We start from the raw sequence: 20,760 nt of genomic DNA, 5'->3' as shown, positions 1-20,760 counted from the left end.
CTTCCTTAGAGAAATTCTTTATGAACAAGAACAGCTTCTTCACCCATACACTCTATAAATTGCTTCTGCAGGATTCCCGTTCCCTCCTGTAACAGCCATTCCATCACTGCAGCTGGGGGAGAAGTTCCATTTCTTGAGTCACTACATTTTAGCCTCTCACCTTCTGAACTAAACACTGCCTAAAACAAAAGCCTCCTTCTTTAAACCACACAGCAGAAAATAGTGCTACCTCCAAAAAGCTAAAAGCATGCTCTATGTTGATGAGAGCTATGGAATGGTGTGTAATAATAATAAAAATCAACAGTAGCAAGTTCAGACAGATTTAGTTTATTTTTTTTTTGCTGTTCATTTGCTCCACCAGTGTCATAAGCCCTGTAATTCCTTTTACCACCCAATGTATTCTGAAACACCTTTCCACGTTCACTTCTTAGCAATTATAGTCCTTACACCCTTTAAAATAATAAAAAGCAAGTTCCATTTTCCTAATGGCACACTCAATTCCTTCTGTACATACATGAATACAATATCATTTGGAAACTGAAAAATAAATCCAGGTGGGATTATCTTCTTGCTAGTTTTACTAAACCATGCTAATAACATCAAACAATTTCAGCTGTCTCAGGGCTGTTGCTCAGACATCACCCAGATTACCCCAAGTTCAGTGCAGCCCACTATATGAAATTATTTGTAAAAGCCATTCAGGAGCAAAAGATACACTGCATTAGTCCACACAGGAAAGCTTTTAAAGCAATTGACTCTGGGATTGCGATGAGGTTGCAACTGATTAAACTAGAGAGGAACCTGGAAAATGATAAATCAAAACAGTATATTGAAACCCAAGGAAAACAGGGACCTGAAAAACGAGATGCACAGAAAGAACTGGAGATATGCCCTGGGGAGGGCAGACAGCCTTTATGAGCATGAGAGAGACTGTCCTTCATTCCTAAGCAGTAACACCAGCAACTCAAACATTGTTAGTGTTCTTGAGCAATCTATCACATAATAGGTCCTCAGCCCCCTTCCTCCTCTGCTACCCATCTTTGCTCTGCCTGACTCCCCTCCTGCCTTCCCATCTTCATGTGCTCCTGGTGTGATGAGACACAGCACATTGATCCAGCCTGTGAGGTCTGTCCCAGCCTAGCCAGGCATCCCAAAGGTGCTGCACAGCTACGGCAGCAGCCAGCCTGCCAAACATGACTGGCCAAATGCCTCACAGACTGAGCAAGTTAACAACCACCCAACAGTATTTCTATTGTTATCCTCAGTCCTCCTCAAGCATATTTATTTTAAAAGTGGAAAAGCTTAAAAGGAAGTACCTGAAGGTACTCTGATAGATTCTGATTACATGTAAATGTTTGGTGAAACAAGACATGTTTTTCCTGTGTCCCTTAGGTTTTGGTTTGTCAGGGTTATCATGACAGTTTTCTGGGTGTTTGCCAGTGACCAACCACACATGCCAAAAATCTCTTCCTTAAGCTCCCAAACTATACTCAAATGGCTATGCTTGTAGAGAACAGTCTTATCAACATCTCTTGGTGTACAAGCCTCTTCCTTCAGAAAAATGAATCCAACAAGAAGCTGGAATAACAATGACTCGCTCCCAATTGCTAGCTCACACAAATCTCTTGATCACAAAAGTCATGGAAACCATTCTTTGCAGAAGGTGCTACAACATTCCCTATTAAAGCACACAAAATCAAAAGAAATGCTCTCCTTTGTCTGCTCTGCAAGAGCCAAGATCTTCAAAGAGTTTTCAACTTGCTTCCCTAACTGCTACTGAAACAATACACATGAAGTCTTTAGTAGGCACTGTTTTCCCACATCTTTCTTCAGGATCACAGACTGTCTGCATACAAAGGGTCTGAGAACTCACCTGGCACAAGAAAATTACTGCACAAACCAGGTTCTGTGCACCCAGGCTCCAAACAAATATGAAGAACTGCCCTCACCATTTTATAGAGTACCAGTGGTCATACTTCTCTCAAAGCAAGACACAATGCTAAGATGTTAAAATAAAGCCTAAAATTAAGACTCGAATTTGCTGGCATCTCCCATTAACTCTTCACCAGCATGCTCTCAGACTCCCAATCATTCCACACATCTTCAATTTTCTACAACACATTTGCCTTTCAGGCTTAATAAGCTGCCTGTTCCAAATACTCTGGTTCTGCACAGCTATGTGGAGATATAAGGCAGTACAGAATCAGGCCATTATGCTATAAACTATCTCTTTTTCCAAAAGCTGTAATATTTACTACTATCTGGTCCCGGTGAGGGTTGAAATTCAATTAATTAATGTTCTAAAGCACACTGAAGTATGTGATGAAAAGCCCTGAACATTAAGAACAATTATCTAAAATATATTTGGCTTACATCTCTTTTTTTTCTAATTTTAAAAATTACACAAAAGCAAGATTCAGTATTAGAAATGAAACATATTTTTCTCTTTTATACATCTATTCCCTATGTACCAAAAAGAGAATCTTAAATAAACTTACTTCATTTGTTCTCCTTGTAAAAATAACGCTTTCATGCTGTTCACCCTTCTTATACACATTTTCTTGCTGATGTTCTCTTTCTGCATTTAATCTTGAATATTTTGGCTTTTCTTCTGAGGCTCCTTTTTTACCTTCATGTTGGAATCTCATGACATTACCCTCTAAAGTCATTGTTTGTGTAGCTGCATCTTTCAATTCCACTTTCAACAACTCCATATCCTTATTAATCTGTGGCATTGCATCTGGATAAAGCTTCTCTTTCCCATCAAAAGTTGACTTCAATTCTACTTGCTGCTTTAAGAATTTATTGACCTGCTTGAAATGTTTGAGTTCAGCTCTTAGTTGACTAATCATTTGCCTAAGATCTTTTTCATCCTTTTTCTCCGTATCTTCACTTGAACATTCTTGCTCCGTTGTGTTCAGATGATCTAACAGTTCATTTACCATTTTCATCTGTTCCTGTCTGCTATTCTCAGGAAGGAGGAAAGAAAAGGCATGCATTTTTCTTTTTATTTAAGAAAACAAGAATACCTCCTTAGAAATACTTTGGTGATGTCTTGACATATTTAAAATTCCCAGGAGGTTCTGTTTGCTCACCAACAAACAGTTTTTAAAACCTTTTCACAACACTAGTTATATCATAAATTATTTCATCAATACTTTCCTCCTATTTATGACCATATATCACCCCTTTACCTGTGCATTAACAGACACTAAGCCTTCAGCAACTAAATGAATTCCTAACAACACAGCAATGGAAGAAATAGGAATGTATTTTCAAAAGAGTTTCCTCTCCAATTTAACTATCTTAACAATAAAATTCTACCAAAACCATGGAAGATGCTAAATGTTGAGGGTTTTTTTTCCTGAAATTCTGTCTCTTTGTGTATTTCTACTCTAACAGGGAAGATGTATGCTGAGAAAGCAGCCAAAGGCCTGCAAAACCAGCTCCCAACAGACCACCAAACTGCCCCACAGATAACTCCATGGACAACAGGCTGGAAAGCAGTATTTAAAGTGAAACTGAAGCCAAATGAGAGACATTTAAAGCATAAGCAAGCCTGTGAGTTCTACAGATGATTTCATGCATCCAACAGAGAGCTGTCTGTGCCACTAAACATCTAAACCAGCATTTAAAACAACTGCATTTGTATAGACAGCGTTTGAAATGGTAAAAGCTAACTGGATTTTATGTCTTTCTCTGGTATCTAATGTCATTAGAGGGAATTGTTATGCAAAGTACAGGCTCATCACCAGTCAATCTGGTCATTTATACTTGAATATAGAAAAGATTACACACTAGAGTGATAAAGATGATGGTGCTGGAATCACTCATTAGCAGACTTTTAAGTAAAGTTGACCAAAAAAATGTTATCCATTCACCTTCTAAGAGAGAAATATCTCTGCATTTACCACTAACTAGTGCTTTGACAACTAAGACCATTTATGCCCCTTGGAGAGTTTTAAATAGTAATGTAAAAATATAGAATTGCTTCAGTAAAGTCGATTCTGTGCATGATGAACACAGAAAACAGGATATTCCACAGGATATTCTGCCACCAACACTGCTGAGCACAATGGATATGGGAGGTCATTGCCATTTCTCTCCAGAAACCACTGTGGCTGCCTGAAGGAACAACACTGACAGGCGCTGAAAAATCACAGAATCACAGTATTTCCTGAGCTGACAGGGACTCCTAAATCCAACTTGGACCCACCAGTCCAACTCCTGGCTCCACACAGCCCAGCCAGGTCAGACCATGGCACTGAGTGCATCGTCCAGACGCTGATTAACCTCAGCTCAGCCTGGGGCTGTGACCCCCTCCCTGGGGAGCCTGTGTCAGTGCCCAACCCGTGGACACTCTCCAGAAGTCCTGTAATACTGTACATAGTCATTCCAGTTTAGAGAAAGCTAGGAAAGAAAATAAGAATTGTCTCCAGCAGAGCTCTAATGCAGTTTTCAGACAGGAGATTAAGGGATGTGACCATGAAGCTGTTGGGAACAACATGTGGTTTGTCACACAGGGTTTGTCTAGAGGCCCCTTTCCTCCTTGGTATCAGCCAGTTCTTACAGAAACAAGCATTTCAGCTGGAACTGATCAAACGATGGTGTAACACTCACACACTTGAAAAACATGTGGCTTAGACAGATTTCATTACACAAGTATTTTCTCCTGCATGAAAAGTGACCCAACTACCTACAACATGGTTCCTCTCAGCAGAGTCCTACAAGTGGTTACACCGGAATAACCAATTAACACTGGAATAACCAATTAACTACAGCACCAGGGCACAGACTCCCCAAACTGCTGACAGAGAGCAAACTTCTGTCCAAGAAGTTCAGGTGAAATGGCAAAGGCCACAACCATACAGTAAAGCCCACTCCAAATTAACCCTGTACAACACTCACTGTAACTCCAGTTCCTTCATCCTGAAAACAATCAGTCCCTACAGTAAAGCTCCACGTATCAGTAACTTTGGAGAGTTTTTTTCTTGTAATGGGTTTTTCATAAGGATTTCTACTGATAGTATGTTTCCTAATTACTTAATTGCATGATAGACTGAAATGGCTCTGAAGGCGCCTTGCCAATCTCTCAGGTAAATTAGACAGCACCATTATCTAAATTCACTTTAGCAAAATTACTTTATTCTCTTCTCAAATAGAAATACTGTCAAAAGCAGTGCATATCCCTTGTACTTACGTAGATTCCAGTACAGATGTTCTATTTTCTCTTAAAAGAGATGTGAGCAAGTTCTCTTCTGTTTCATGTTCACTCATTCCTATTCTGCCAAAGTGTTTGCCAGTTGTATCGTGTTCACGCTGAAGCTTATTTGGACTCCTGTAATGTCTGTCTTTGCAGAAACTCTCTGAATAGCCTGATGGAGTTATCTGTTAAAAAATTGCAAACATTTTCTTATTACACAGGTATGTAATGTTCTATTAAATTCAAGGCTGCAATCTTTTTGTAATCAGGTTTTGTAATTCCTAATGCTCTTTATCTACATTAAGAAGCATCCACAGACATTTCACTTACTATTTATTAATATAAAACCTAATTAACTTCTATTTCATATGATTAATTCATAGTGATCAGTTCTTTAGTACACAGTAAGTAGATTTCCCTGGAGGTCTTTATCTACAAAGAGGTATAAAACTTCTGGAATGTTGCCTGCAGATCGCAGCTAACTCTGTATCAGTTCACCTCTGAATCATCTGTATTTATGGCACCAAGTTCTGTCCTGGGATCTCCAGGTGCAAGTCCTGATAGCTAGGACAGGATGCAACTTGTAGTAGTTACAAGCTGCCAACATTCTGTATGAAATACTGGAGACACGTTCCAGGAAATGTCTACATGGGTTCTCCCCAGCAAATCAAGCCTCAATTAAATCACTGGAAGTATTCTGTCTCAATGAAATGAGCATTTAGATTGTCCCATTTGAATACAAATTCCATTAGTAGACATCAACAGCAAGAGATTAAGATGTTTAAGAACCAAGAGAACCTTTACAGTACATCATTTACCTGTTTATCCACCTCAGAAGGAAAACCCAAAGATACTTGAAGGCAGACCTAGACAGAGAAATGCAGAAGTTACACATTTCAAACTACAGAGCATAATTATTCTTCAACACCAGTAACCAAAATGCCCCATTCTGCGTCATGGTTTTAGCATGTTTCAATTTTTGAAGTAGAAAGGTTCAACTTCAATTGCATTCTCTGATCCTCTAAGGTCCCACACAACCAGGATTATTGTATGATTCCATGATGCTCTATAGTACATCGTTTTTGAACGACAGAATAAGAGGACGGGAGATTCCTGTATGTATGGAAACACAGTCAACAAGTTCCTAAGACATCAAGTATTTCAACCCTGGACAAGGATCTACAGTATTTCTTCCTCAATCATAGCAGCAAGTGAATCTTACACAATTTGTACTATAGGCCTGACTGCAGTGGAGGCTGAAGATCAGTGTGTATGTAAAGAAACACAATTTCAAGGGACTTTTTGTCAACCCCCTTTAAGGAAGATCATGCATACTTGAACAAGAGAAAATAAGGACCAGAACAAAAGCTACCTTGACTGCAAAACCCTAAGCAGCTGAAAAATGTAGGAAGAAGCTTTCAGAAACTCTTTAGGATAACAATTAAAGTAAAATCAAATACCAGGAAAAGTATGGCTTCTTTGCAAAATACTTGGTGTTCTAAGAAAATATGTGGTTTCAAAGGCAAGGAGAGTAAAGAATACACAAGGTACCCAGAGTGGGGTCCTACCTGGCTGACCCTCTCAGAAATCTGACTGTTCTGCATCTTCCTGTCATTGTCACCTCCTTCAGTCTGCAGCCCAGGCTCCTCTGTTATTTCAAGACACTACACAAAGTATGGAATGATGTGAAAATGTAGCACAAAAAAATAAATAAATACTGTGATATGAAACATGCATAAATAAGTCAGTGACATGTCTTAAAAGAAAAATAAAAAAAGCCTGTAATACAAAGTAACAAACACTGAATTAGATTTCTTCAGCAAGATCAAAGGAAATTAATAAAAACCCCAGGAATGCCTCATTAAATACAGTGAAACTTTATCTTACACATTCCTTCATTCTTATTTAACCTTTTTTCCTCAGAATTTACAAAAAAATATAACAATCCCTTAACTTCTAACAAAAGACCCCCATCTTCAGTCACGTTCTCATTGTGCCCATTTTACTTTCAATTTCCTAGAATCTATTTTCATTTTCTGCACAATTTAGTCTCTTCTCCAGCTTCCAAGAAAGATCTTGAAAAGGGGAGATTCAGGCTGGATATTAGGAAAAAGTTCTTCACTCTGAGGGTGGTGGAGGTCCCATCCCTGGAGATATTCAAGGTCAGGCTCGATGGGGCTCTGAGCGACCTGATCTAGTGAAGATGTTCCTGCTCACGGCAGGGGTTGGACTAGATGACCTCTAAAGGTCCCTTCCAACCTTACACATTCTATGATTCTATGTTTTTAAAACACAGCACATGTAGCTTGTTACACACTAGAAACATTTACTGTAAGACTGGAGGTTACAATCTGCTTGGCCTTGCCTAGGTTTGCCGATTGGTAAGAAACGGTGCCAAATGATCTTTTTCTCCCTGTTTGCCACAGAACCCCATCCATCTCCCATCAGTAGAATTTCCTGAGCAAAGGTAAAAAAACCCCTCAAGTTTCCTCTGGCAACAGAGGAATTAGGATATCTGGTAGCTCTGTTATGGCACAGCCTGCCAGAAAACAACCTGAGTTAAAGGGGGATCTTTCATCCCACATTGGGATCCATCACAATTGACCTGCCATTACCACATTCCACCACTTCCCTGTGATAAAACCAGACTGCACACTTATATACCATCCTGGTTTAAAGCAACATTTCCCAATCTAACAGAAGAAGATAGATATCCAAGATCTCTGCTGCTAAAACCTCATTAAATACTAGAAACCTGTGAGAATGATGGTAACCATCAATGATGCTATGACTAACATGCCTAAACCATAGGTAGGATACAACACAGTGGAATCAAACTTGCATTAGATGCAAATTTTAGTCTTAAAGCACTGGTGGCAATGATATACCACCACTGCCTGTCAGATTTTGGTGTGACTTGGGCTGAAGAAAAATTACCTTAAGACAAGGAAAGCAGAATCCTGAGCATAGTTAAAGAAAACTGAGATTACAGGTACAGAGAGTCAGATAACAGGCTGGAAGGAACGCAACTGGCATCTAGGGGTTGTGGGTGTGATATTTATCTATCACTTGGATGGATGGACAGTGAAGTGCTGCAACTTGTGACGTGAAAAGAGAAAGCTGCTTCCCCAGTATCACATGCTGGGAAGTCCTGGCTCATGGCACGTCCATCCAGTCACAGACAAACAGAATTCTGCAAGGTGTGTTGGTTTTGCTTCCTAAGAGCACTGGGAACTGAATGCATGTGTGGGCTTGGATTTTTAATTGAGTATGCACAGAATGTATGCATATAGATACATGAAATAAATGAGAAAAGCCTTTTTGTCTTCCCATCCCTAGAAGTATGAGCAATGCTAAAGGTTTTAGGTATGAATCTTAAAAGGCAGAAACAGGGTGGCACAGCACATCAGTATTTTACTATCAGAAATCAGTATTGGAAACTAACTTCTAAGTCACATTTGAATGGTTTTGGTATTTTCACTCAGACTTTGTTCTATAGGACAACACAAAGAATGTGGAAACTGGAGGGAGACAGAGATAGGGTTGTGACATATAGTAAGGGCATGCATTATAAAAAAAGTATTTTTTTGTTGTAATCATGGGATGTCAAAAGTCAATAATGTCAGATATTCTAAAAAAACCAAAAAAAACCTGCTAAGGTTTAATGTTTCATGGGTAGATTCAGGTCAAACCCTATATTTGTGTATTAAAATTAAGCTTATTTGTATATATAACTTCTCTGTCCAAAGCAACTACCTTTTATGACTCAACATTTTTAGTATTTGCTTTTCCTGGGCCTGTGTTTGCCTTAATAAGCCAGTTTCCTAGAATGACACAATTACACAAGACCACCACGTTATGGCACACTATTAGAACACATCTCTGCAGTTTGAGCTTGGTCGTATGGACCTTCATCTGAGAGGCTGAGAAGAAACTTTCTGTGCTCCAAGGAATACAACTTAATGTTCAACAAAATATTAAAAGAAAATAAGTGTCTTAAGGCCAGAAAAGAAGTCTACCAAGAATAAGCTGCCTGTTTAAAGTATTTCCTTGGAGACTGAAAACCTTGAGAATGTTTTTCCTAAATGAACCACTGATATGCTTGGTTTGCAAAGATCCCTGGAGCCCTGAAGGCTGCAATCACTGAGGCTGCTTCTCTCAGAGAAAGCAGATGTTCAGAGGACAGTACAAAAACAACCTTTTTCTCTCCTCCTTCTCCCTCCCTTCCAAACACGAAGCCAAGAAACAGAGTACTAGGGGCTGTCAGACCTTTGGGAGATGCCCTGCAGAGGCACCAACATGTAGATTCATCTCATTTGTGCTCTGGTTTTGTGAAGGAAAAGAAAGATGGGTTCATTTTAAGAGCCTTAGAAGGATACATCTTCCTGTGCCTGTCCAGGTTCCTCTCACAGCACATATGTTAGTGTCACCTCAGCACTACCTGCCAACAAATTGTAGCCCAAAATACAGACACAGAAAAAAATAGAACTTTGTGTTTTTCTTGACAATAGTTATTAATATGCAAAACACAGCTGTCACAATCTGTAACCTGAAATCCAGGTTGCCATTTATGATCAAGTCTGATAAAATGGCACCCTTTAAACTAAAGCTGTTAATTACAGATCCTTTCCCTTTTAAGCTCCCCAGTACTACTATCATTTTAGCACAGGTTAAAATACCATATTCTCCTTTCCTCTTTTCCTTTACCCGAATTTCAAGGTTTATTTCTATTTTACAAGCTTTGTCATTCTATAACGAATTTCACACAGCCAGCTTCTTAAGTCTGTGTTAAGCCCTATATGTTCTTTTCATGCTGAGACAAATGCAGGAGCGCACAGCATCTTGTCACGATAATCTTAGCACAGGAGACAAATTCCTTTGGTGTGAACTCCAGCATCAGCGGGGGTACAGCACCCTCTTCAGGGTGAGGAGGCAAATGGCTAGGAATATTCATCTAGAAAAGCGGATGCACTCTGAAACAGATCCCCACGAGCTTTTCATGCAAGCCTATTACTGTAACATGTAAATTCATTATTTTAATAAAAGCCATAGCACCCCGAAAGGTCAATCTATGATTTAAAATGTATTTCAATTAAAGGTAACATGAGTATGTCTTGAAACTGAAAAAGCAAGCCTGGCTCGTGACTTTTGATGATTGCTCCCAGCGCGTCTGCAGCAAGTATGGTAAAAGACATGACCTTTCCTGCAGAGTCCTGCAGAAAAATCATCAATACCACAGTCCTGGTTCTAATTCCAGACTTAGGCAATCCCTACACGTAACTGAGTCAAAGTACTCCTAATTTTTTGTTCTTTTGAGTTTAATTCAGAAATTCAAGACACTGTCAGTGCTCCTCTTCTTATACTCTTCCCTTCCTAGTCACTCCACGGTGCACAAGAACAATGAAGGGAATGCAAAAACCACAGAGAACATAAAGAAAAGTACTACCAGCCACACTTCAGGCAACACTTGTAACAAGCTAAAAGGTTCACTAGGATCTGCTGCAGCCTCCTGAACACCCTTCGTCATTCACACGTAATTAAGACACATGGGGACCCAGCGCCCAAAATGCTTCTCAGTGGAAGTATTTTGCCAAGATTTCTTCTTCCCCACAGCTAAAGGCACCCTTAGCTCTGGGCAAAAGAACACAGAATCCAGCACTGATCGCATCCCTGCAGCTCTCTGCAATCTACCACTTCTTCACTTACTTCTGTATTCTACACCAAGGAACCACCATGCATTTAAAAACCCGGAGTGCTGCTCTTTCTTCTGGGGTGATGGCAAACCCCAGTTGCTTTGTAGAAGCAGAGGAGACCTGAACTAGGCTCATACCGAACTGCACACAGCGTGAGAACGGTTCTCAAGCAGCAGACAAGCAGACATTCAGTAACAGCTACAACGTTCTATAAGACAGCATTTTCTTTGTCAAATCAACTATTTCAAATGGTAAAACAAATATAACACAGACACAATTAATATTTTAATGTGTAAGTTGTTTCCTTAAAATCAGCTGGTCGCATCACTGAACACCTGCATCAAGCCGCTTCTCTGTTGTGCTAGCATCTTAGAAGTGTTTCCACCACTACTTTATAAAGTTATTACAAGGAATTAGCAGTCTAGGCCCTGAGGGGTTTACACTCATTCTGCACAGATGTGATTCCACAAGGTTTAGTGGATGTGAGAGTCAGATTCGCTACCTTAACACAGAAACCTACCTCACTGTGGTTTAATATTTTCGGTGCTCCCTTCCCTTGAGAATCTGTTGCACAAAGCCCATGTTGTTTTTTATTAAGTTCTTGATTAATTGACTGCAGATCCTTAACCATCAAGAGAAGATCAGCAACCTAAACAACCAAAGGAAGAACAAGCCAAAATGGTAACATCCATAGTGGTATGAAAACAAATGATGATACATTAATCTCCAGGTAAACTGCAGAGTTGGAAAGCCAGGGCTTCTCTCTCTGCTTGTGAGGCATCTCCCTATGCATGACAACATGATTATATATTTGTGAGTTAAGTGTTCAAGAAATCTTAACTTGTCTGTAGTTTCCAGACATGTTATTAAGTTGAGGTATCAAGTTTCACAATTCAGTAGGAAGAAGAAACCTGAGGGCACCTCAAACCAACAGCGGATTTGAGAAGAATCCTTTTAATGCAAGGAAAACCAGCACTACAGAGAAATAGTAGCATTCAGAAACAATCTGTTCTTCCATCTCAAACACCCTTTATAAGCCACTATCATTCCAAGCAGTTTCACAGATACAAAAGCTTGAATGGACAATCATGTTCAAAACTCCTGAACACACATCACTGTCACAGACTCATGTAAAGGATCAAGGTGGCCAGTGTTGGCAGAAGAAAGTGAAAGCTTTCTATTAGACCAATTAATATATCTGGAACAAAACAGATCAGCTTTCAGGAACACAAACCCTGGTATAAGTAAGAAGTGGTTTGTAAACGTCCTTTGCTAACGAGTGTCCCTGAAACTACTGACAGGAATATATTCCAAGATAAACATGGTATAACCCCAGAATGGGACTGGGACACAATCTGGGGCTGATTTTGCTGACACCTGTTCAGTGTAAAGCAAACGTCTTTCCTTCAGATTACCCACCTCCAGATTTTGAACACCTGCCTACAATTCAGCTGGCCATAAGAAATATAAAACTTGGCTTATGTTCGCTCCCAAATGACCATATTCAAAATAATTCTTGGTGCCTGGATCAGAGGTCACTGCACAGGATAAGGAGTGAGAAGAACAAGTTTCTGAACTCCAATACTGATTTATTGTATGACAATGCTCTCTGCACATTTAACATCTCTGAATTTCAGTTCTCCTTATGTAGGATGGAGACAATTTTAAGTTACCTCAGGATTATCTTACAACATGAAAAGATTTGAAAATCCTGGGATGGAGTGTGATATACAGAAGTATAGACACCTCTACCATCTTCACAATTAATAAAGGTGCATGAAATCCAAGTTGCAGGATATTTAGTGCTAAAACTTCTCTTTGGAGTTTGAATACTTCATAATTACTGAAACACAGTATTGAGCTTGAAGCTTGGATCCAGGGGTCTAACTATCCCTATAGCCACTATCTTTCAGCTGACTCTGAAGCTCGTGTGGTGTAACAAAGACTAAATAGTTCATAAAAGGCAGATCACAAACCACGGGGATGAGAACTTCAAATCCTTTCAGAACTACCCAACTGTACCTAAATAATGAAAATGCTTCTTTTTGTGAAGGATGCACAAACTATCAAGAGAGAAGGAAGCCATTAGAAACAGTAAATAATAAACCAGATCAATACCTTTTTCTTAAGTTCTTCAAGAGACAGATGGTCTATCTGTAGGTTTAAATGATCTTGCTCTCCTAAACAGATACTCATATAAGATGTTTGATCTCCGCAGAAAGACACTGTTTCATCTGCCAAAATAACCAAGGACAGGAATTATTTCAGAAACTATTTGCAGGAAAACACAGTATAAAGTGCAAAGACAGGACTTTTTGAATAAAAACCTACTAGTAAGTCAGCAGGAGGCCAGTTAAAATGTTTCATCCCCCAAAATAAGCTTTCTGTTTAAATGAACAAATTCTTTCCTCATATTTCTTTCTGCTTCTGACATCTAGACACACTGTATTTTCAGGGTGGCTCTATTTTCTGTGGTTATCAGCATGAGTTGCAAATATAATTCTGAATTATAATTTGCATATTTAGCATTGCAATTAGAAATAATTTTTAGGAAGGATAAGTAAGGCATGAATAGTTATTCTGTTTTAACTATATTTTTATGAACATGAACTCAATGTCTCAAGGCAAAAAGCTGGATTCAACAAAGTTACTGAATTTATTTTGCTTTTGGGTCAAAAGATTGCATTAATTGAATTGAAAATAGCTACTTATTACTTTCCTCTATAACTGCAGGAATGATTTGTTATGTTTCAATAAACATCGTTTACACTATAGATGACAGTTAATTCTATAAATACACCTCATTAGATAGGGAGAAAGCATATCTAAATCAGGACAAAGAGGAGACAGTCCAAATCCTACTCCCAGCTCTTGCCACTGATCCCATGAGTGCAGAGCGGACCCAAAGGTGCACAAATGATTACCCCTTTTCAGAGCCCTCATTCCAAACGGCTTCACCCACAGCACAACCTCTCTTCAGCACCCAGGGGTACCCATGAGAGCCTCCGCCCTACCCTGGCTGCTCTTCATCTATCTCTGCAATTTCGAGGTTGGAAACTGAAACAGCAGAAGCTTACCTTTTGTCACTTATCATAGCTGTCAAAGGAGTGATGCTAAAATTGAAAATCTAAGTTTAAAGGGGTAAAGTGAACAGGCTTTATTGTTATTTATATGTCCCCTACGGAATAAAAGAGATAGGTCTGTACATATGCAGTAAACTATATTTAACAATGTCCACTTATTCTTTTCTATATCTAAGTATATACTAAAAACATCTCCAAAGAAGTACAATAAAAAAGCTAAAATATAAGTTCTATTTAGAAGCTCTACTATTTCTGATTTACAAACTAACAAAACCTCTGGCTATTTTTTTGATCTCTGGAAATACTTCTTCTGTTAGGAGGGGTATAACCATTTCCTGAGACACAGGCTCTTTACCAAAGCATAGTGAAATAATTACATTCCATGGTCAGAGAGTGATCCCATGACCACAGATTTATTCAAAGCCAGGAATCTCTGACTTCTGCAGAAAACAGTAAATTCCATGGGTACAAAATTGTAGGCAGCTTGAAATGATCACTGCAGTAGAATTGCCACAGAATTACTAACATTTGCTGCATGGAAAGAGAAAAGCTGTCCCTCTATATATGCCCTGATTGCTCAAAGACATTCTGTTACAAATCCCCCAAATAATTTTCAGCATAGAAAGCTGAAGCCTTTTCACACCTTTTTCTACTCTCAAACATTTCTTCTCCATCACAGCAAACCGACTATAAGAAAAGCAGTTTTCTTTTGTGTAAGAAGATCAAGAAAAGGGATGGGCTGCACAGGTATACAGACCTTGTCGGTTTTTTAGGTCCTTAATCTGATCTTCTAAGACCTTCTGTAGATTCCGATTAGCTAAAACATCTTCTTCTAGCTGCCTTCGCAACGTGAAAATGTTGTTTAATTCTGTTTGCAAGCTGTTTATGCTAGAAAAAGAGAAAAAAAAAAACAACCCTTCAAGATTCAAGTCAAAACATTTTGTTGTGCACCTCAGCATCTTTTCTACATCCGGGCTCTCCCAAAGAGCCCATTTGGCATTAGCCATCGCTCCTTTTCATCACAGTTACATCATTTTGATGCATAAGAACAAACAGATCCCTACATAGAAAGACAAGGCTGAACCTTTACATATACATCCTTTTCTTGCCATTTTGAGCTGTGCTGCTTGTAAGTCAGCTTAGACATGACAGATATGTTCTACCAGCCAAACTCTGCGTAATTCTTTTTAAGGAAAATCAAAATTACTAACTTCTGCAAAGTATGCCAGAAAAATATCATTATCACATAATACAGCTGGCTCGGTGTATTCCATTACATGGTGACCATGGAAACTTTGTTCCCTTGCTACAGAACTACACTATAGCCTCTCTAAAGCTCCATCTAAGAAAAAAAAAATTTAAACCGTGTTTCAGTGAAAATATGATCCAGACACAACTGATTTATTTCTTCATGTATCCCACAGTCTGGAAAAAGACCTTTTAAGGTCTAAATTGTCTCTATTATCTCAATGGGATGTAAACACCAAAACTCACAGCAGCTAATTTGTCTGTGAACTAACTCTTTAAGCAGCTTTTTGCCAAGGTGGCCACTAAACCTCTTACTTTCCCCTCAGTGACTGTCCCTGGAGCTCACGGTGTCAGCACCTCTAGCTGTCCCTTGCTGGTCATCCCCATGCCCTTCATCCACAAGACACTCCATATCATTTAAGTACACTAATAACTGAAATTATAATGGAATTTGGTTTAATAACAAATAAATAACAAAGTGTTTCTGAATTCACATTATTTATTTTCGCATTTGCTTCACTCAGAAGATAAATTGAGCTGCTGCAGGATTTCCAATCCACCACACTAAATGCCAGAGAATTCAGAAATCTTAAAATAAATTAAATCCATCTTATAGTAGACTATACAGGATCATACAGCACATCACACTTGCATGAGAATAACAGCATATTGTAGAAACACATTAATTAATAGGCAGCATGTATGAAACGACTCCCAGTCTGCCTTCTGACAAGAGTGCTGCTGTCAGTGTTTCCTGCACAAGAAATCATTGCTTCAACCAGCTCTCCCTCCTTTAAGATCTTTGAAGGAACAGCTCTCTTAAATGCTCAGCAAAAAAATTAAGAATAAAACCAAGCCAACACGTTACTAGAAGCTAAGCAAGCACATTTTCTCCTTTGCATGAGTTAAAGATTTTACAGGAGAAAGCGTTCGCTCCCCGCTTGGAGAGACAAGAAACATCTCGGTCCTGACATCCAGTAGCTTATTTTGAAAAATAACCAGCCAGGTTGCTTAAAATAAATAGTGCCTAAAAGAAGATATGTCAGCAAGAAAACAGATGTTTGCCTAAAATCCATGTCACTGCTGCTGGCAATTACATAAATGAGGAAGCTGCGTTTATCTGCAGGGCTTGTTTATCAGCTCCCCAGAACTTTGGGGGTTCAAGTCTTCCTTGATGAGATTTATAGCACATCTCAGCCCATAAAACTACGATGAGAAGACCTGCCTTCAGCTTCCAGCTCTGTGGTTGAACCATTGTACATCCGCTGCAAATGGATGCATAATATGGACTGCCCTGAGCATCCCATATAGCCACGTAAAGAAAAGAGTTAACTGCAAAACTCCTATTACCCTAATGATTCTAACTACAGTTGTAATTTTCCACATTTGAAAGATATTCTATGAAAAACTTCTGAGTTTTTTTAAAAGTAACTGACAACACGTTACTGTGATGTCATTGCTAAACAGAGGGCTGATGATCCCCTTACCCACAGAAGGTGTTTCAGTGGCAGGTCACACCCTCCCTATGACATACTAGAACAAACTTGGTGATTCCTCACCACAAAAAAAAAAAAGCACAAAAGCCATTGCTCTTTTCACAGAGATAAGAAATAATCTCCATAATCTGACTTCTATTGCTATTTCTAATGAAAAAGATTCCTGTATCTAAAAGAGCTTCTGAGCAGTGCCCAAGCACAGGATGGCATTAATACTAACGAGCTTAATTCAAATAACAGGTCTCATCTACTTCAGTGCTACTTGTTTTACGTTTCCCAAACTACAGTGATCTATAAACCAACTGCAAAATGCAAACACACATCCACACAACACTGGCAGGTACGAGCCACTGCCTTCAGGCAGGAACAGGCAGGACCTGGCACTCAAATGCCGCCAATACCTAATCAAGATATTTAGAATTAGTAACAGTAAGATCAATTTTTCATAAAACATTTAAACTTATTTTACCTAAAGGCTACGATTTTTATTTTCTCAACTGCCAAGCAATAACAGGCTACAAAGCAGGCCACAGATTTCTTTCTAAAACACTGTTCTTTGCTTTTGAAAGGTTAACACACACTTTCTCCTGCCATGCTTCTGAAGGCTTTATACCGACAGCGTTCTATGCAAACTTCAATGATAGTGTTTTGTTTAACCTTCTTCAGAATCTCACTAGCTTATACTGTCATCAAAATTCTCACCTTTAAGATAAGCATTATCTGTATTTTAGGAGTGAACCATGGCAAATCGTGCAGCACCCAAAAGTTCACTGTGATTTGATTTATCCCCTGCATTCCAGCAGAGGACACGTGCATCCTGAGAAATCTGGCTGCTTCCTTTGGTGCCTAAATGGAAATCTCACTCACCTGAGATTCCAATCTAAACAAAAACCTTTTCAGAAACATTTAAGTAATTTACATAACATATCCTCACCTGCAAAAATACTTTTAATTTGAGGAAACCACTATAGCTAGTTCATGCCTTATCACCAACTGGCTGGCTGGCACAGAATAATCACCACTGCAGTTAAACTTCATCTTTTTTCACAACTTCTGACTTTTGCCCTTTGAGTTTAGATTATCCACCGAACTAGAAAAAGCACTTACCTATCTGATTCTTTGAAGGTCTTCACCAGTGTGGAATAAATATTTTGTTCCTTTCTTAAAGCAAGGATCAGCTTTTCATATTCAGCTTCTTTATTTTCCTAAATTAAAACATGAGCAGACTAAGGTTACAAAGTGCTTTTTAATTTGAACATCTACAACTACGTGTATAACTGTGTTCTGAAGAAAACCTGAAAGAAGTAGAAATACAAATGTGCTGAACAGGACAGTCCATCTCCACAGCCTGATATGAACCTGGGAACTATTCGTGATACTTGCAAACAGTTATTATTAAAGGAGGCAAATACTGTTTCACCATTTACAGACCTTGAGTCACAGAGCTGAACAGTGCTTCAGCATTTTTATCACAGTCTAAAAAAGGCTTTTACAGAATCACAGAACATTAGGAGTTGGAAGGGACGTCGAAAGATCTAGTCCAACCCCCCTGCCAGAACAGGATCACCCAGAGTAAATCACACAGGAACACATCCAGGTGGGTTTGAATGTCTCCAGAGAAGGAGACTCCTCAAGCTCTCTGGGCAGCCTGTCCCAGTGCTCTGTCACCCTCACAGTGACAAAGTTCCTCCTTATATTCACATGGAACTTCCCCTGCTCCAGCTGCACCCACTGCCCCTTGTCCTGTTGCTGCCATCCCTGAGCAGAGCCTGGCTCCAGCCTCCTGACTCTCACCCTTTACATATTTATAGACATTGCTGAGGTCACCCCTCAGTCTCCTCTTCTCCAGGCTAAAGAGGCATAGCTCCCTCAGTCTGTCCTCATAAGGAAGGTGTTCCACTCCATTCATCTTGGTGGCCCTGTGCTGGGCTCTTTTAGGGAGTTCTGTGTCCCTCTTGAGCTGAGGGGCCCAGAACTGGAGACAATAATCCAGGTGCGGTCTCCTCAGGGAAGAGCAGAGGGGAGAAGGACCTGACTTCACCTACTAACCACCCCCCTTCTAATACACCCCAGGATGCCATCAGCATCCTTAGCCACGAGGGCATATTGCTGGCTCCCAACCCAAGCATCCTCGCTTGCAACTCGACCTTGGGAAAGCCTGGCAGGCAGCTCTTTCAGAAGAGGGGAAGGGAGGAAGCGAAGGCAGACAAGCCCAAGCTCCAAGCAGTCCTCTCTGAATAAGATTATCTTTCTTTGAGGGAGGGTTTGCTGCAAATTCTGTTCCGCTTCTGAACAAAAAAGGACTGTGTGGAGCTGGCAAATAGAGGATGAACCTGTCAGACATGCACTTGTTGAGTCAGCTTTCTGCACACTCAGCAGGGTCACTACAGGCTGCTGCTTTACTTGTGCAAAGAAGAGAAAATTGTTTACCTGCAGTCTTGCTCACATAAGATATATTATTATCATTAGCCTAAATCCAGACTCTTAAGCTACACTCTCAGTAAGGATCCACTAGGTTCCCAAGATGTTTTTCACTCCAAAACAAGCACACAGCCACTTCTTCAGCAGGAGGCAAAAAAGTGCAGCTATTTAGGGGGATATTTGCTTGCACTTATTACTGAAAAATATCGAAGATATCAGCTGTCTCAGTGAATAACTGGGCTATCTATAGCAAATTTAGATGTATTAATGTCAGACAGAGATATCATGCCTCTGTTTGAGAAGACTTGGCCTTGTTGCTTCTCTCACTTCCCCTTTTTTTGACTGAAAACTGAAAGGAAGAACAAAAGAGCCTCAGCCAAGGGGGGACGCGTACGGCTCCAGTCTGACAAGACGACTCTGGAGAGCAGGAATGAAAGGTAACTCTATTTTCTCCATATTACAACCTCAAGACTGGAAACTAAACTCTCAAGACACACTAAATAATTAGTGAACAGATCATTAACAAGGAAGAAATCTACACCCAGGAGTTTTAAGCAGCTGTTATTACTCCAACTGCAATTCCTAAGGAAGGAATTGCAACAAAACTGCAGCTCCAGTAGAATCTCGTTAATTCACACTAACGATGCAAACACGCTGGTGATTTGAAAAATTCCATATCCCACAAAGCAAACAGCACAAAAGCAAGGACAACTGTTGTTTACTTTTAATTATTTACACTTATATTTCACAGTATGCTAGCAAATATGTTAAATAATATTTTGCAAGTGTAATCAAGTTTTGATCCAATCACTCACATTAAGGTGGTCTGCGTGTCAGATCTCACTGCAGGCAGAGTGGCTTCAACCACCTAATGCTAGAGATTCTTTGAAGGTGTGAGCTTGCCTGTGTAATGGGCATCACGTTCATCGACCATCACTCCTAATGGCAGCTGTATTCCAACAGATGTTTCCAGGTTCTAGTGCAATTTATACAATAAATATTGTTCTTTATATAAACTGCAAAATCATAGAAACACAGAATCACAGGGGATGGAAGGGACCTCGAGAGATCATCCGGTCCAACCCCTCAGCTCATATTGCACAGGTTGGCATCCAGATGGGTCTTTGAATATCTCCAGAGAAGGAGATTCCACCACTTCCCTGGGCAGCCTGTCCCAGGGCTCCCTCACCCTCACTGTGTAAAACTTCTTCCCCATGTTGGTGCAGAACTGCCTGTGCTCTAATTTGCAGCCATTGCCTCTTGTCCTGTCTCCACAGACCACTGAAAAGGGGCTGGCCAAATACTGAGCTTCATCCCGAGTTTATTACCTGGATGAGCAGAGGAGGAGCACACAGCAATGGCTTCTGCTGACTGAGTGCTGAGAAACACAAAGAGATGGAGGATCTAAAGGGCATCAATAAAAATATCTCACAAAAAAAAAAAACCTATAAAGGAGTACATCATACAGCCTGAGTGAAGGAAGGAGTCTCCTCGATGTGGAGGAATCTCAGCCTTTCGAGCAGAGTCACTGAACATAAAATACAGAGAGTGCAATTCCACTCGGAAAAAGTTTGATCACAATGACACAGATCAGTGACGTAGAAAGCAACAGGAAG

The 20,760-nt window shown here is 39.8% G+C and overlaps 1 protein-coding gene across 1 annotated transcript in view; it reads right to left on the bottom strand.

The window, feature by feature from the left end:
* CDK5RAP2 (CDK5 regulatory subunit associated protein 2) overlaps positions 1-20,760 on the bottom strand; it is a gene marked incomplete at its 5' end in the record, with an annotated part of 84,338 nt that overhangs the window by 33,557 nt on the left and 30,021 nt on the right. The window contains 8 exons of the mRNA XM_084272568.1: positions 2,499-2,964; positions 5,201-5,388; positions 6,022-6,069; positions 6,772-6,867; positions 11,417-11,545; positions 13,015-13,130; positions 14,737-14,867; positions 17,831-17,928. Coding sequence (XP_084128694.1) covers positions 2,499-2,964; positions 5,201-5,388; positions 6,022-6,069; positions 6,772-6,867; positions 11,417-11,545; positions 13,015-13,130; positions 14,737-14,867; positions 17,831-17,928 — 1,272 coding nt within the window. The remainder of the gene's footprint in view (positions 1-2,498; positions 2,965-5,200; positions 5,389-6,021; positions 6,070-6,771; positions 6,868-11,416; positions 11,546-13,014; positions 13,131-14,736; positions 14,868-17,830; positions 17,929-20,760) is intronic.

Source organism: Gallinula chloropus (genome assembly GCF_964237585.1).
Source record: "Gallinula chloropus genome assembly, chromosome: 18".
NCBI classification, from domain to species: Eukaryota; Metazoa; Chordata; class Aves; order Gruiformes; family Rallidae; genus Gallinula; species Gallinula chloropus.
The sequence above is the reverse complement of the archived record's forward strand: the minus strand, read 5'-3'. Positions and strand labels throughout refer to the sequence as shown.